General features: G+C 38.5%; 2 protein-coding genes across 2 annotated transcripts in view; one reads left to right on the forward strand and one right to left on the reverse strand.

Moving 5' to 3' along the window:
* The window catches only part of col4a5 (collagen, type IV, alpha 5 (Alport syndrome)), a 50099-nt gene extending 36081 nt beyond the window's left edge, over positions 1-14018 (reverse strand). Inside the window, exon 1 of the mRNA XM_053629316.1 lies at positions 13750-14018. Within this exon, the coding sequence (XP_053485291.1) occupies positions 13750-13839 (90 nt within the window). The 5' untranslated portion in view covers positions 13840-14018. The remainder of the gene's footprint in view (positions 1-13749) is intronic.
* An 860-nt stretch (positions 14019-14878) lies between these two features.
* The window catches only part of col4a6 (collagen, type IV, alpha 6), an 83393-nt gene continuing 79618 nt past the window's right edge, over positions 14879-18653 (forward strand). The window contains exons 1-3 of the mRNA XM_053629318.1: positions 14879-15018; positions 15180-15282; positions 15450-15492. Coding sequence (XP_053485293.1) covers positions 15272-15282; positions 15450-15492 — 54 coding nt within the window. The 5' untranslated portion in view covers positions 14879-15018; positions 15180-15271. The remainder of the gene's footprint in view (positions 15019-15179; positions 15283-15449; positions 15493-18653) is intronic.

An 18653-nucleotide genomic window follows, 5' to 3' on the forward strand; every position in this document is an offset into this window, starting at 1 on the left:
AGTGTTTTCCTACCCCAAGCTTTGTTTTTGTACACTGCTGCCTCAGCGTTTTCATCGCTACGTGACATTTTATGGTTTCAAGGTCTGTACAAATAAGGAAGAAACACAACATCCTAAATATTCTCCCTTTGCTATACTTTTGAGAAGTGATGACCCTGAAAACACCCTCTCCACTGGAATGAAACGTTCTGGCTCCCACAATTCCCTTTCATTTCTGCTCCTGGAGACTCAAGCGTGGAGTAAAACATGCACCAGTGACCATCTATCTCAGTCACCCTTTACCTAATATCTTTCAGGTGTTCATTTTCTACAAATGGTATGTTTCTAGAACAGTCTGAGCAAGTTTTCCTCTTGAGTTATCTCACGTAAGTATCTCTCAATCAATGTGTGTGCACACATGGGAAAAACATCAGCATAGAAATAAAGAACAAATCAAGACAATCTAAACAAAAGTAATAACAGAACACTCCACAATAATTCAACAAAACATTCCAAAAGACAAACACAACCGAAATGTACGTAAGCAATGTACATAGACTTCGTGTTGATGATGCGGGAATGTTGTAAATGTTAGGCAGTTATTCGATTGCAGATGAAACCAAGCCAGACATCTGTGTTTTTCTAAACACACATCACATGGGAAATCTAAACTCTCTCACCACTGCCTGATAGTGACCTGCCATCTGTGTGTGTGTTTGAACACAAGGTATGAGAGGACTGTCCAATTCTCATTCTAGTCCAGTTCTCAAGCCTTGTTGACCAAAAGAGAAGCTACAGTCAAGGTCAGTGACACTCCTCTCGCTCTCTCAGTCACTCTCACTTTCGCATCTAGCTTCTTTTTTTCTCTAATCTAATTCGCTCTCTCCATCAGCATCTTTCTCAGCCTGTTTGGTTTAAAAGTCTCCCACATGCCTTGGTTAATGAGAAATTACGAAATGAGACAGAGTGAGAGTGAGGAAGAAAGAGAGAGGAACAGATTGAGGAAGAGATGAAGACATACCCCAGGGTAGTTATGTCTTATCCCCTACACCTCCAATTCTAAAATTTGTTGGTGTACTTTAGATCTTCAACTACACAATGTAAAAAAAAAAAAAAAAAACAAGTGGTAAATGTTTGTCTTTGGCTTGCATTCATTTGGCCAATTAATTTTTTAATGGCACAATTTATCAAAAAAAATTTTTTTTCTGAACCTTCAAGATAAACACAGTAAAAACTCTGTGTTCGAGTACTGAAATAATTATTATCAAACAGTATGTTTGTGCATCTCCAGTATAAAGCACACACAGGAGTATTTTTAATTTCACATCAGTGTAGAAGTCTACAGTGGGATCTGACGAGAAAAAGAAGCTGCAGTGTGCTCTGTACTCCACAGAGATCGACTCCATTAAATCATTTCACCCCTAACATGGCCAAGACCCACATGTGGAATCACTCAATACACACACAGTAAATATATTACAATGTACAAACCAGCGGACTATACTTGTAGTGCGGCAACTATACGGTAGTATATTATGTATAAATAGAGTATTATTAGACTTTATATAAAGTATAATCTTTGGAAATACATTAAAACTTAAGCATTGGCTTTCTCCCTCATAACAAGTCTGTGCACTGGGGCAGTGGTGGTTTGGAGATTAAGGCTCTGGGTTACTGATCAGAAGGTCAGGGGTTCAAGCCCCAGCACTGCCAAGCTATGACTGTTGGACTCTGCTCCAGGGGTGCTGTATCATGGCTGACCCCAGCTTCCTGATATGCTGGGATATTGGAAGAAAAGCGCTTCACTGTGCATATGTGTATGTGATCAATAAAAACTCATTATCATAACCTACAACTGTATGTTTACCTACTGTAGAGGCTTATAAGTATAACCCTTTAGCAAATGGCAAACCCTTAACTAGCCACAAATCTCTTGAAGAAACTGTATTCTACTGTTGGCGTCCTAACTTCCTGGATCAAAGTAAATCAATAAAGGCTAAGACACGCAGGACACGATATGATTTATGTGCACTGCCAATAAAACATCATTTACTTATGTTCTATTACAATTTATTCTCTATTAGTGGAAGAGACAAAACAAAATGGTACAAAATGAACCATGTGATTGTATTAAACAAGTGGCACACCAAAGACCTGCAGTTTCTAGTGGGACACTTATCATCTTGTGCGCACATCTCAATGAAACTCTTTCCTATTTAACACTATATATATATTTTAAAATTCATTTATGTTCATTTGTTGATTCTTAATGATTTTAGATCGTAATACGTTAGCATTTTAAATTAAATACGTGCTAATAATAAATAAGGTGTTGCCAGTGTAAGGAAGCTAATGTGTAGTATAATAATCTCATGCAAATAAATAACTTTAAATACTATATGATTACTGTCCTGAGCTTTAAATTAATCCTAATAATTGCTTGAATAACTATAATAAGAATTCGAACATTTAACGTAATTTTATTCATGGGAATCCATGTCAGTCAGTAAGAGACAATAACCCTCTCACACAACCAAAACATTGAGAGATAAAGTAACGTGAAATATGCACACTGCTGCCATGGAAGGAAAGTGAAACCACCTTGATGTCCTGTAAATAATACTGACATTTAAAGGTAAAAGCTATAACTGCATTTCAGAGGCTCGGTGAAAAAAGAAGCCATGTCAATCCTTTTTCCTGACAAATAACTGTTTAAATATGAATATGAATCTGTATAGGAAACTGCATGGAATAAAATCAGGAAAGTACACAATGAACAAAATTCCATCACAGCAGGAAAAGCAGTTGAGAAGAAGGTAGGCGGTCCACTGTTTACAGGTTAATGGAATAAACATTTACATCTCCGGGGAGAGGGGGCTCAGCATGTTCAGCAATGCCTCTACCCAATCCTGTACCCACACACACACACACACACACACACTAGGTTTTTTCAAAGTAAGGGAAACCCCCTAGTCATGTGCTCTAATAGCAAAAGCAGATGAGAGAAATAAAATAAAATAAATTACAGAATCCAGAGGAGAAAGAAGATGAGAAGGTGCAGAAGATGAACAAACAAGAAATTATAAGAGAAGTAAAAAGTGTACATCTGAATGACAAGTTTAAATTGTATTAGTGCAAACTCATGTGTAGTCTCATGTAGATTTGTGTTGATCCATGTAAAACCATGGGCCTGGATGAACGTTTTTTCAGTTTCACTGTGTACTGTACTAACTCTATACTGTATGGCCGAAATAACAATAAAGCCCTGACCTAACTTGACTTTAAAATGGCCACAGAGTACTGACAGAAAACACTTTAATACGTATCTGCACAATGCAGAAAGAAAATGTCTTACTGACATTTTATTGCTTTATCCTTATTCTGATAACTTGAATGTCTGTGTTTGGACAGAACATCCACACTAAGCACATCTCAGACAGGCAGCCTACAGTACCAAAATACAGACCTAGACACCAATACCACCTTAAGAACAGTGATACTCAGATAAGACCATAGCCAAAAAAAAAATCATTATGAAAAATGGCTTAATAAAAGATTAATAACAAACATAAATGCTCTTCAGTTGTTGGATAAATTATCTGACGGCATTCCAGCCATTTAGCCATGCACAATTTTCACAGTTTCCTCTATGGTTACCTGATGGATTCTAGCTATACAGCCAAGACACTAGAACTACTTCTTTGTGGTTTCTGTTATAAACTGTCAGGTAATGAGGGTTAGGACGGATGCAATTGCAGTGAAGAGCTTTATTATAGGAGAGATAAGCAGACAAATCCAAATCATGAAACACAGGTGTGGTCATAACAGGAAGAGGTTCAGGCGAATGGCAAATGAGCATGAAGTAGGCAAGGCAAAGCACTAAATGAGAAACTAGGAACAAGATCCAAAACCAGACATGAGAACAATATAACAAAAGCTTGGTATGGTGATAACACTTAATACTTCGTGAAGAACATAGACACATGAGAGGTTTAAATCACAAACGTAATCAGGGGTGAAACACAAAACAGCTGAGAACAATGATGGCACATAAGGGAAACAAGCAATGACAATAGAGGGGCGGAGACTGGACAGAAATCATAATGTCAACTGCAGACCCGGAAGCGTGCCTTCTCGTTCTTCAACACGGGAAATTCTGACATAAACTAACCTGAAACAGACATTACAAACTGTGGTACAAGAGAGGAAAGGATTATTCACAGCGGTGCAGCTGTACATGCCTCAAAAGAAATTTATGTGAACCACCTGAACCACTTTACGACTGAATAATCCATACAAATAAATTCCACCACTGGCATGTTTGAGTTTTTTCTTCATATCTCATTCGCCTTTCAAACATTTCATAAAAGAAATAAATGAAGAGGTAAAGTCAATGAGTTTGTTATAGTGGCTACTGAATTTCTCTGAGAAGAGATTTATTAAGTAAATCATATTTGGCGATTTTATCACAGAGTGAATTTTACATTCTCCTATCATCATTTGCTTGTAAAGAGTAATGCAGACAAATGTACTGTCTTTAGGCATAGATTTATGGAATAACACTATTACTGAAATCACGGCATGCACAAACCACAAACATATTTACACTTCAAATCTTCAGGAGGACTATGCTTGAGTTTGGACATGCTTCCCATGTGTGAGGTCGGAAGGAAACATCTGGATTGGAATAATATTTAGAGAGGACGTTAAACATGTACAGTGATGATTAAAACAAAGAGCAACATATTCTATATATTTGTACACATCTGCTGTGTGAAGGGCAATCAAAATTGATAACTTAACATAACCACATTGGGTCTTGATTGGCGTATGTTTAGAACACTTCCTGTTCTGCAGAAGGATCATATTTCTGAATGAAAGCTGACCTTGGATCAGTCTTTACAGGGTATGACTGCATTGTGAGCTACAGATCAGATTTTGTCTCCTGTGCATGTTAAAACCTGCAGGCCAATCCTGCACTTACTGCACTTTAAAGAAGCCTTACATAGCAATGCTCAGATTAAACACAGTTGCTCAGAGACCTCTTGTGAACACCGAGTTATTTCTTTTAGGCTCTTATTTATGCTTTTCCATTAAGCATACTTAAGCATACAGCATAACCAATACTGTATATGTTGCTGTTGCCGAAAGATGAAAGTACGCATTAGACTAAGACAATATAAATATAGATTGTTTTTCTTCTAGATTTTTTTTCCCTGAACATCAGTGATAATATAATATCATGGCTTTTGTCTTGTTTTTTTAGGCCACATGTGGGAAAATTAATTTGTTGTTCCAGGAAAAAAAGGAGGCTCGGCACTGGAATACCTCAGATACCAGAGTACTGTGAGAGTCTTGACATGAAGGACACTCAGCTGGACTTCTGTGATTTGCCATGAATTCTAAGTTGAAGCTACACAATAGCATGAAAGACTGAATACTTCACAGCAGCTGACAAATGATGCAAGGCATGCTTGGATTAGCCTTCTGAAAGTATAGATAATCATTTAGGATCACATTCTGACACATTGTAGATCCAGCATACAGGACAAGACACATGTGGACTGTATCCACCATTTACAGGCAACAGAGTAGACATTTACTTGCTCTGCTGAGGAGAGGTGGATTGGCACGATCAGCATTGTCAGCCACTATGATAACAGAAGCAGATGATAGAAATAAGGAAAGGAAAGCAGGGAAAGAAAACACCAAAATCCAGTGAACGGCAGACAAAGCAAGTAAGAAAGTAAGAAAGCATGGAAGTATCAACATGTCGTTAACCAATACTGTCGTCTAAAATTGGTATTAAAAAAAAAATAATCACTTTCCAGTTATTCTGGCTTTTTTTGGTAGTTTGGCTTTTGACTCGATTGAGTGTTGAGTTTAATAAAAGGACAAAGGCGTAAAATAATTTTCAGTCTGATGCTCAATTAAAATCACCAAGTAAGGAAAAAAAGAAAGAAAGATGGGGACAAAACTTTAAGAAACGAGAGGCTTGCAACAGGTTATAGACAAAAACATTAAAGTATTGGGAGGGATACTGTATAAAGACAAGCAAGAGAGTGAAAGAAAAGCAGCAAGAGAAGATCAAGACAAGTGTGAAATGGCAACAGAAAGATGACACTTCAATAGAATTAATGCTAACAACACCTGGATATGCCTGATGAGGATTTCATTACTGTATGACACGACTGAAGACAAGAGTGAATGATTCTGAAAGAAAACACCAATCCTTCACAGAATCCCTTATTAATCAAACATTCTGTTGGTCAAGATGTTCAAACTCACACTGCAAATCTGTTCAGAGGAACTATATTCATTTCTATGATTATAGCCTATTACAAAGGACAGTGCTACGATAATGATTATAATAGAACATATCATACAGCCACTCCATCTGTAGTTTGATTCAGTGACGTTTAAAAGCAGCAAACCACATATCCCTACTGGAATAAGTAATTACTACCTGGACTTAAATCAGCCTAGACATCCAGACAACGGAAAACAGATATTATAATGTGTGTGTAAAACACTGCTTGGTGGTGTGATATATTGTGATATGTGTGGCTCTTCCTGTGCGGCAGTAATGTCTCATAGATGCTGAGCATCTGAATTCGGAGCGCGGTCCGGTTGAGATTATTATATTCTCCGTTGCTGTAAACCAGGATACTCGTGTGAATATGCTCATGTCTGCACAGAATGCATTTCTGTGTAACAAAAAAACCTTATAGATAATACTAAAAATATACAATAACATGTTTCTCAGAGAATATAATCCTCAACTATGAATGGATTGGGAAAGTAAGAGGGAAAAGAGGAAAGAAACAGCTCAAAGGACAGACAGAGAGAAGTGTTCGGAGAGAGAGAGAGTGTGTGTGTGTGTGTGTGTGTGTGAGAGAGAGATATCACATCTTTAAGAGAGATGTCTTATCTGTTCCTGCAGCTCCGCCAAAAGAGTGTTGTCTCTCCACGTGCAGAAACAGACATCTAGATCAAGGCCAAACACCACTTCTGTCATTAATACACTCATTCAACTGTGGCTTGCCATCCCTCGTCCTCTCCTGTCAGTTACAGTGCATAAGAGCCTGGTTCTGGGATGCCGCTCCGTCAGTATGAATGTACATCAACACTTTACTGAATATCATTATAGAGTATATAATAACACTAAAAACATTCTTTCTTATCCTGCCACTTATATAGACATTAGTGAGACTAGCTATCCATCCATCCATCCATTTTCCATACTGGTTATCCTACACGGGGTCGCAGGGGAGTCTGAAGCCTATCCCAGGGAACTCGGGGCACAAGGCGGGGACACCCTGGATGCAGAGTGAGACCAGCTATGTAAACCTAAATGCACTGGACATATGGCAACATTCCGCTGACATTTTTATGGGCTTTGGTCTGCTCTTTAGACTGAGGTTGAGTCTTAGTGCTGTAAGTAAGTGAGTAAGTAAGTAAGTAAGTAAGTAAATTTGTAATCCTGCTACTGCTGACCGTATCCATTATACATCTAAAAGAGAAAAATACAAGTGAAAAATCTCAACAATTCAACAATATCCCAACAATATTGTGTCTTATAAATATAATAAAATGCCACCACTTGAAACACTGATGAGCTCATGTAGGTGGCCTGACCCAGACCAGTGAGCCATGCCATCCTTCTCAAAAGCCTGATTCAGCAAAAGACAACAGCATCACTATCCCATCCATCAGGAATGTGCCGGAGGGTCTCGTCATAACGAGCTCCTCTCACAAGCAGCCAGCTCAGCCTCCGCTCTGAGACACAGATATAGATGGCATCTACAAACTAGGGAAGGGCGTTATCTTATAGTTTGCGATATACCGGTAGAAATTCTCCCCATAATAAGAATTAGTCTTCCCGTGATAATAACAATAAAGCCTAGTTGATGACGCATTTCTGTGTGCATTGTCGGTGACCCATTCACAGCTCATGTGCAGAGTGAAAATGAGTATGGCGGAAGGTGGACGTGAAGCTGAGGAGGAGTTTACCGTTGAACGAGGAGAATATCGTTTTTTTGTTTTTAGATCAATGTTTATGTTTGAGGCTCTCAAGATCACAGCTATCACTTGTAGCCATAAATAATGGTGCATGGTACTGTATTTATTTCGTCACTGATATCGTTATTGCAATAAATACCAGAGAATATCGTGATATAGTTTTAAGTCCATATCGCCCATCCCTACTACAAACCACAATGGACTAACCACCTAGGAACACATTTCTGTTCTGTTCCCAGATCATTTCTTCATCCAGGTCACGGAATGAAATCCACCAACGAGACTTAGTGGTAGTAGTGTAGCAGTAAAACACCATCAGAAATGTGTTAATTTCTAAATACTATTTCTGCTAGGCTGGGTCATATGATGATCTAATATCAATGTCACAATGCACTTTTTTCTAAAATATATGTAAAATACATTTTGCACCATATTTTCATTATCGGTCTGTTTATTTTTGCAAACATTTCATAAATATTCTTTTTTTTTTAAATCTCTCTCTCTCTTTCTTTCCTGAGGCATATATTCTCTATACGGCTGAAAGTTTGCCACCTGACCATCACACCCATACGTGCTTTTTGAACATCCCATTCCAGATGTTATAATAACCCCCACTCTTCTGGGAAGGTTTTCCACTAGATTTTCAGGCGTGGCTGTGGGAATTTGTGCTCATTCAGCCACAAGTGCATTATAGAGATAGGGCACTGATGTCGGGTAAAGAGGCCTGGTATGCAGTCGGCATTCCAGTTCATCCTAAAGGTGTTCAGTGGGGTTGAGGTCAGGGGTCTGTGCATGACACTCACATTCTTCCACTCCAACCTTGGCAAATCATGTCTTTATGGACCTCATTTTGTGCACAGAGACACTGTCATGCTGGAAAAGGTTTGGGCCTCTTAGTTACAGTGAAGGAAAATTGTACTGCTACAGCATATACAGTAAAGACGTTCTATAAAATTGTGTGCGTCCAACTTTGTAGCAACAGTTTGGGGAAGAACCACATGTGGCTGCTTTGGTCAGGCATCCACGTGCTTTTGGCCATAGTGCATAATCCCAACACCCTATATTAGGCTATAATAAGATTCAAAGACATGCATCTGAACATCGGCTGTAATGACTGTGGTTACATCATTTTAACCCTGGGACTCCTTGCACCAGTGCAGATCCATCAGGCATAAATTTCACCTCATGTTCAGCTATCACTCGGTAACTCATGAGTAGTATAAAAACAAGAATACAGCTAGAGTTCAAGTTGACTGCATTTGTAGTAATTCATATGGATCCATTAACAAGATATTTAGGACATGATGCATTTTTGCACTGCCTCAGATCTGCCTCAGATAAAAAGGTGAATTTTTTCATCTTAAGGCTTTCCTGAGCCTGTGGCTAGTACATAATAAATCCGTAAATAAAAATCAATTTGTGGATAGACAGGCTTGTTTATCCAGTGTTTATGCTGTGTCTGTCTTGAGTCTTGCTGCAGTTATTATGTCTTTTTCAGGAGTTATTATGTTATTATGTCTTTTTACAGGAGTTAAGTGAACTTAAAAATAGACGGAAAACGCAACAGTTCAATGTTTATGCGCGAGGAGCCCTTTCAGCCTGTGTTTAACTTTTTGTACAGCATCAGACATGAGGAGATGTGTGTGATATCCGTGTACGATGTACAGCAACAGATCTCATGGAACAAATAAGGGAGATAACAAAAAACACTATGTCTGGAGAAACAGATAAACTGTTCTCTCTCTCGCTCTTTTTTCTGTACCCAGATGTTACAGGAGTGGGTCCAGAACATTCCTCAGACTGAGATCAGGAGATAGGGTTAGAGTTAGGTAAAAAAACATGGAGTCATACAGGGAAAAAAAAAGAAATCACAAAGTCAATACACATTTAAAAGTAAAAAAAGAGGGCAGATAGCGCTTTCCTCTGAGAGTGTTACACTGCCCTATATGCAGCATAAGCAGCTGTTCGGAAAGTTGTAGTTGGCTGGCTTTATGTGTATCTGAGGAAGAGACAGAATAAACCTTCAGCAGCTGATAGCTGTGTAAAAAGTGAGACCTGGCTGATGGGTGGGAATTGCCAGGAAAGAAAGAAAATTCTTGAATTATTGTTGGTTATATAGTGTGGCATAGCGGGGCAGCAGATAACCATTCCAGCCTCACAGCTCAGGGTTCTGAGGTTCACTCCTGTCTGCATGGGTTTCCTGTGAGTTCTCCTGATTCACCTCACCTTCCCAAAACATAGTGGTATGTGTATACTACTCTAAATTACCCCTAGATGTGAATGAGTTTATGTGATGCTCTGCAATAGAGTGGCGTCCCATCCAGGGGGTATTCCTGCCTTGTGCCCAGTGTTCACATAGGAACAGTGAATGCCCCATTTCTAGATTCACAGTTTGTTTCTCAGTGCATACTGTTACACAAACACACACACTCATCCCACCTGAGATGGGGCTTAAGTGGAACAAGTGACATGTAATGAGATGTAATGTCATGGCTGAGATTTCTAAGACTGAAGAACTGATCCTCACTAGCATGATTTCTATCCAGAAAGCTGAACCCAACTCAACATAGTGAGAGACATCAGAACTCAGATGTGAGAGACATCAGAACTTCCCATCAGGAAAGATGAGAAGATATTCCTCGCAAGAATGGCTGTGAAAAAAGCAGTGTGATCTTAGTTCTGTTTGCTGAAATGGAATTTACTGGATTATACTTGCCTCCAGGTGCCCTACAATGAACTAGTGTCCCATACAGGGTGTGTCCCCACCTCATGTCCGGTGTTCCCAAGATCTACCGTGACCCTGACCTGGATAAAGCAGTTACTGAAGATGAATATATCCAGAAAATGAAAGAGGGCAACGGCATCCATCCTGCTCTTGTCATCACTCCTGTCTGGATGCATATCTCTAGCTTGAATGGATGTTTTGGCTAGGAAGGCAGATAGCGGATGGCGGGGACTCATTCCTCCTGGTCTGGCTTTTTATTGTAGTCCTACACCCGACGGTGCGCTCTTACACAAACACACAGATAAACAGATAACTCCACTCAGGTACACATGTGTGTACATATGTATATGTAAAAAAGAAATTATAAAAATAAAAATATATACACACATTTAAGCATGGAAATGTACACGTTTATACACCTGTTTGTATGGACAACGATAAAAAAATATCACAAAACTTGAAGATACTTCAATAATTAGAATAATTTTAAAGCACTTTGATAGACTTGAATGTTATTTTTTATCACAGAAAGAAATAATTTAGCAGAGAATGGAATAAAATGGAATAAAAATATACTTTACATCAAATAAGCTATGGTTAATATGAAAAAAAGGAGTCGGTTATGCATGAAGCCTATAGTGTGCTGCACACACACCCAGACACACTCACACACACACGCACACACACACCAGCATTGTTGAAGAAAGGTGGTTACAGATTTCCTCATGTGTAACAGGTTCAAAGGAGACCCTCATGATGTGCATTACAGCAGAACATCTTCACCTGGCAAGCAACGATTTCCATCAACAGAAAGCTAAACCTCATTTCCAAATGAACGTACCTCAAACAACAGGTTTAAATATAACTCAAGCCTTAAGAATCAATAGAAACACAGTGAAACAAACCGACTGAGTTAAACGATGCTTACTGCTGCCCAAACTTGCCCAAAAAAAGAGGCCTTTTTTCCCCCTGAACTTTATCATACATGAAATTCCAGGTCATGTGCTGATGGACAGAAGGTCCACTAGGTGGCATTGTTTCACAGAGACATTGGGCAGGAATCATAAGTGCACATTCCACGCTGAACTGAGTTAAAAGGCTCTGCCATTCCAAAAAAAAAAAAGGGGGGGGGGGGGGCTGTAGGTTCTCAAACTGCAGGGCAATCTTCAGTGGTCACGAATGTTGAGATGTCGAGATTTCATCTCTGTAGCTGACACAGGACATGCAGCCCATCGTTTAATTTTAAACACATCTCATTAATCATTTCCGCTAACCACTGAGAACAGACCGCGGCTCAATTAATGACAAGACAACCATCGTTTGCAGCTTCGGTTGCCCTTACTTAATACTTTTCCTGAACAGACAAAATTCACTCTTAGCAACAAAATATTTACTCGTTTACAATGACCAATTTCATTTAATAAACAGTGTCCTTCTCAGTCTTTCTCCAGAGCACTTATTACTACAGTCTTACTTTCGCTTTAAATGCTGGATTTGTGTCTGTGATATCCAGAAATAAGTGCACTTTACAGTTCCATACTCAAAACTCCTGATCCACTTACATGCCTTTATCAAACAGAGGGGCCTGTTGGAGCTGCACACACACTTGAGTAGCTCCAAGCATGAATACCTGGTCTTCCTTATGGCACTCACTGGCATCACTCAAACATACACGCACTGACTATACAGTATGTCTTGCCTAAAGGCCTGTAGAACTTAAGTGGTTGCACACACAATATGGCATGCTGTATGTAACGTTCCTTCAATGCACCAACCTGTCGGGTAAAGGGGGTGGAGACAGATCTATATGCCTTTGCTCATGCCTTACTTTATTCCTCCCTGATGAAATGGGGCGGAACCACAGGATTCAGAGAAAGAGCTCTTGGATTCCTTAAAGGAGATCCAGTACATTCCTGTGGTCTATCAATGATAAGAGTGGACACATGCATCCTAGATCAGCGCATTACAGTTCCTACTGGAACCTTTGGGCATGGAAGTCATGCCCACAGAACCACTAAATGCAAATCCATTCCCATGATGATGTGCATCTCACAGATCATGACAATCTCTCCTGTCAGTTGTCTTGGCTAAGCTGACCACTCTATATCCAGGTGATCATTAATAATCTCAATCTCTGAGTAAAAAACCCACCACCTGATCATAGATTATTAATTGACTTAAAATAACTTGTTCATACCTGCCAATTTTCATGAAAATATTAGTAGAACGTTATTTGTGTGTATGTGTTTTCATTTCGAGTCATTGGGTCAGGATGAGGAAGGTTTAATCAGACATCATATTCAATCAGAAATGAAAATGTTGCAATAACTATAATCTGGTAGCTATAACTGATGCAGCTACAGGTTTAAAGCTCTCAACAAACCAAAACTTTTTAAATGCATTAATACACTCGTTTTTTATTTATTTGTTTCTTTATTTATGTGCCAAGAAATCCGTAATGTTGTGTTTTTTTTTGTTTGTTTGTTTGTTTGTTTTTTACTATTTTCCAAACCCAAACATTAACACCATTATGTTATTGATTTTGCAAATCTCTTCCCGCAAAGTCGACTCAGATCTGGACTTGGGTTTTCAGCAGAAATCAGAAATTAGAAATCAGAGACTCGGCGTGTTTGCACATGTCGCACCCGTGCAGGAGAGCAGGACCGAGCTGCGGAACACAGGATGCGCTCCATTGCCCCGTGCAGCAAACCCCAGAGCCGTCTTTCTCATGTCCCCGTGCAAGTTTGCATAACATACCGGTAAATAAATACAACGCTATACGTTCTTCTATTACTAATTTAATGAACAAGAACAACAACAAGAAAAAAAACAATGCATCCATTTTTTAAAGTAAGCTAACCACCTCTATTTATAAACTTTCAGCTGAGACGCGCGTGCGTCGGACTCTACTCGCGCGCCATTCGCGGAAAGAAAAAAAAAGACTGCGAGTGAATAAAGCTGTGCTACAACTTCATTATAAGCGGTAATTACTCTACAGAACAATGTAGCCTACAGGTACTTACCGCAGACTCGGACTGCTGAACCCCTATGGACAGAGATATGAAGAGTAGCACGGCGACGAGGTTCTGCAGACTCTTTAACTTTTTATTCATTTTTAAAGAAACCACCCTCTCAACATCGACAATTACGACCTCGAGCGCATGTGGAACTTCTCATATTCCCCTGATGACTTTACTGTAATATGGAGTGTTGTTTTGTTTTGTTTGTTTTTTTTTCTCCTCCCAAACTAAAAAGGCGGATTCTTCTCAAGTCTCCAGGCTCTTCAGCTATAGGACCGTTGCCTACTGCGACCTTAACTTTTTCTCTGACGCCTTAACCTGCGGGGCCGGACTACTTTCGAATTACTCCGCCTTTAAAGCAAATAGTCCCTCAAGAGAAACTATCGCCTAGATAATAATAATACTCGTCTAAATAACGGAGGAATTGAAGTTTTAATAGCCTACACCACTTTAATAAGGGAAATGTTTTAGTCTTCATATTTGTAGTGAAATGGAGATAGTAGGATAAAACAACGTCTGGGTCATATAAAGACTTGATATTGTTAGATTACTTGCTGGGCAGAATAACCTAATTAAAGCAAGTGAACTCAGCCCCTCGATGATTGTCTTTAACTGGGACTTTGTTATAAATGTAAACAGATTGCCTATGTTTTATTTTGTGGGCAATTTATTTTAATAGATAGGCTACAAAGACATACACTTAGGCTATTTCATTTAAACTGAGTGACCTTTCTCAAAGCTCGATACTGACTACTGATCTTTATTATTATTATTATTATTATTATTATTATTATTATTATCATTATTCAGCATTTGTAACCATTCGAATTATTTATCCGGAGCATAAATATCTAACAGTCCTTATTTAATAGACCAACCATCATCATAAGTATAATTACAGCTAGCTGAATCTTACTGAATATTACTGAATATTACTGAAATATTACTGAATTTAGTCTTATTTTTCACTTCTTATTTTGACTTTGATTTCTTTTAATTATGTGCATTAATTGTTTGGTTAAGCTGAATCATTACTCGTGTGCAGGAAAAGTTTGTGTAAAGTTTTGATTCACTACCATGACCTGTAACACAATGATGAGATGTAGACATAGATAGCAGCACTACTCCGTTTTGTACTGTACGCTTGCAGGGATGTGAGGGCGGTGTGATTGACAGCTGGAAGCCCCGCCCCCGCGTCTGAGCAGCGCACACCGCGCGGTGAGTGTTTTCTGAGTCGGGCAGCGACGGAGCGGATTTCAGCGCGCGAGTTCCGTGAGTTTACTTTTATGCAAGTTCGCAAAGAGCCATTCGGGCTTTACGTTGTGCAGCTTTGAGAGTCGTTCCGCTGTGTATCGGTTATTATGCTGGATGAAGGTTTCTAAACTTTCTGGTGTTGTGTGTGTATATGTTTGTCTTGTGCGTGTTGGCTGCAGATGAACAGCGCAGTGAGCAGTGAGGGGATCTGAAGCATTGCTGACACCACGGTGCACAGAGGAGACCTACAACTTTTCTCCCAAATCACACAATGAAACTTTGGTACGTATACTCTGTTATTGTTGTTGTTGTTTGTTTGCATCATATTAACATGTGGTTTATAATCACGACCAAGTTAATGAAGGTCTCTTGCGCAGGAAGCAGCACTGATATGCGTCTAAGTTGTATCTGATCAATAGATTCACCTACACACTTTTTTCACTTTGCAGGTTTGGGGTTTTTGTGGTCTTGTGTCTGGACTGTACATACGCAGTAAGTACGCTCTGCTTATCATCATTGAAAAATTACACATCATCAAAAATGCATAATGGTAGAATATATATAAGTGTGTGTTTAGGCTATATATCACTTACCTCTCTCAGCTTTCCCAAGGTGTTTTTAAGATTTGTTTTAAAACAACGAGTGGGAAAGGTCATTGTTACCAATATCTAATTGGCGGCATATAGCCATGGACAATATAGGCTGTTGGTTGTTTATCTTTATTAGTCTTTGCAGTACTGATGTCTAAACATCTAACCGGTTATTATGTGCTATGAGCATCCAGACCCTAGTCTTCAGTAGCACTGTTTCAATGTGTGATTTGATCAATCACAGCATTGTCGTGGTCCAACAAATGAAAATGATTTGTAGTATGACACATTAAAGGGCATATTTGTAGTTTGTAATTTGTCATTATCAAACAGCTTTACTTTCAGGCCTACAATTTGCAATCCTGTGTCACAAGCTAGTGTCACTGATTATGTAAATCAGGAGATCATTCAAACTTATAAGCTATTAACTTATATATATATATATATATATATATATATATATATATATATATATATATATACACACACACACACATATATATGTTCACATTCAACTTTTACTGAGGTGGACATTGTGTCTATTTGCACTTTTCCAGAGGTTTCTTCAACTTTTTGCCAATGATATAGCCTAGTGCAAATACTTTTAGGATAATCTGAATTAATCATATTTTAGACAGTGATTTGCCTTATTAATACTACATGTTGCTTCATTAATTGTGAGTGCTACTGTATGTTGTAATTCTGAACAAAGAGTGTTATGAATTATCACTAATTTAAAGCATCTACTCATGAATATGTAAAAGACTCTCTTCATTGGGTCACACACATATACATAGTAGCTGACCACGTGATATTACAAACTTGTCATTTTTTTTTTTTATCTTTGCTCTTTCTGTGGTAGCTTTTGCAGCAAGATATTAATGCCTTGGCCATAATAAATGTATAAGCAGACTATATTAGAGCCGCAGTGATGTTATGGCCAGTATAGTGTGAGACATTATAAGATTGAGATGAAATTACATGTTCTTAGGATCAAAACAGGGGTTGTGCATGCAGATGTTGAAAGAGTGATAATAATATGGCAGTGTAAATCAAGTGTGGTGTCTAAAACTACATTTAAAGTATTAGTTGAATGACAAGTGTAACACAAAACAAATGCCAAGATGGTCTGGGTTAGGAAAGAAAGGTTCAAACTTAATCAAGAATCCTAGTGGGTTATCCTAGTGGGTTATTTTGTTGTTCCTCTTGTAACAAACTAATTGTACATGGATACTTCTCCCAAAAAGTGGTAATATTAAGATGTTCATTCATTTCATTTTAAGAATATTTGTAAATCAACAAATAACCCAACACATTTATTGCATCTTGCCTGCAGTTCTGCCACAAAAAGCCAGAGGCCGCTAAATTTGATACAAAATAATTTAAAAATATACAGTACACTAGTTCTACCCAAGAGGGGAAATGATGATGATGATGATGATGAGGATGATGATGATGATGATATTTTACATAATCATTATTAATGATTTTATAGCCTATAATCCTTGTTATGCTTTTATTCACTCTGTTTATTAAGGATGTTTGTAGTCCTATTGTTCATAATATTACTTTCCCAATATCGGACACTGATTATAGCAGAACGAAGATAGGTGAAAATTATTATGTTTTAATAGTGAAGTTGGTGGCTCTCAAATAATACTGTTAGAAATGAAAATCAGTTTAGTTTCATCATAGTGTAGACTTTTCCAAAAAGTTTAAAAACAACATTTAAAAAAAAAAAAATCCCAATTTTTTCCTAACCATGTGAAGAAATTTAGGCACAGATCCAGAAATGCAATGATAGCCCTCCTTGGTTAGGTGTAGAAGGAACTCACATAAATTCTGCCCGGCTTCCATGTACACACTCAGTTCTTGGTTCCAGAACTTTAGTGGATCATCTCTGTATTTCTTTTCAAATTCCAATCTGACCTTCTGATTCTTACTGCTGATGAGTAGTTTGCATCTTGTGGTATGGCCTCTATATTTCTGCTTACACAGCCTGTGTCCCAAATGCGAAAACCAGTACGCCAGAAGGGTAGTACGTCCAAATTTTAGTAGGTGAGAAACAGTAGGCAAGAAATACCTGGATTTCGGCGAGATTTTGCAGTATGCAACCAATGGACACTACGTGACTCAAAAATCCCATAATGCAATGGGACTGGTGCAGACAAGCTCGGGAAAAAAAAAAAAATCTTTTTAAGTATTAAGCCTTGGTTAAACATAACATGTTTAACAATATCTGAATAAATTGTTAACTTGTAAAAGGTCTAAACAAGAAAACAGTTGTCACAGTATTTGAAACCTTTTTGTGATCTCCATCATGCTTTAGCTGGCCAAGCTAACGGCAAAGAATTTACCTCAGCGTGTTAACACTGCCCACATTAAATTATTAATTCATTTAACTTTCCTGACGTGCATTTCGCCATTAGTGTGGTTGGTTTAAACTGGTGGTCCCTTTAAGATTTTTGTGTTTATGATGATGTCAAAGGTCACATGACAATGCCAACATGGTGGATGTTGTATGTCCAGGATTATATTCATACTACACACACATACTGATTAGTACATGCGGTACATACTGTCACCGTACGCAATTTTGGACGCAGCCAAAGTCTTTTTCAAATGGTGGATTGTGATACCTTCACCCCTGACCTGTGGAGGTTGTTGGTGATGCCACTGACTGTTGTTTTTGGGTTTATCTCCACAGCTCTCACAATGTTTCTGTTTACACCCATTTGGTGTCTGTTGCTCAGTACACCAGATGTTTCTTTTTCAGGACATTCCAAATTGTTGTATTGGCTATACTCAGTGTTTGTGCACTGCCTGTGACTGATTTTCCCTCTTTTCTCAGCTTCAAAATGGCTTTCTTTTCTCCCATAGACAGCTCTCTGATCTTCATGTTGGCTTATCCTTTTTAACAACAAATGGAATCTTTACAGGTGAAACTGAAGGCTAAAACCTAGATGTGAGTAGATGTTCAGAGCCATTTATTGTTTAAACAATCAGTCTAACAGGACATACCTGGGTAACAAGAAACACCTGTCAGTCACATGCTCCAATATT

The sequence above is a fragment of the Ictalurus furcatus genome, chromosome 7 (assembly GCF_023375685.1).
Source record: "Ictalurus furcatus strain D&B chromosome 7, Billie_1.0, whole genome shotgun sequence".
Classification (NCBI taxonomy): Eukaryota; Metazoa; Chordata; class Actinopteri; order Siluriformes; family Ictaluridae; genus Ictalurus; species Ictalurus furcatus.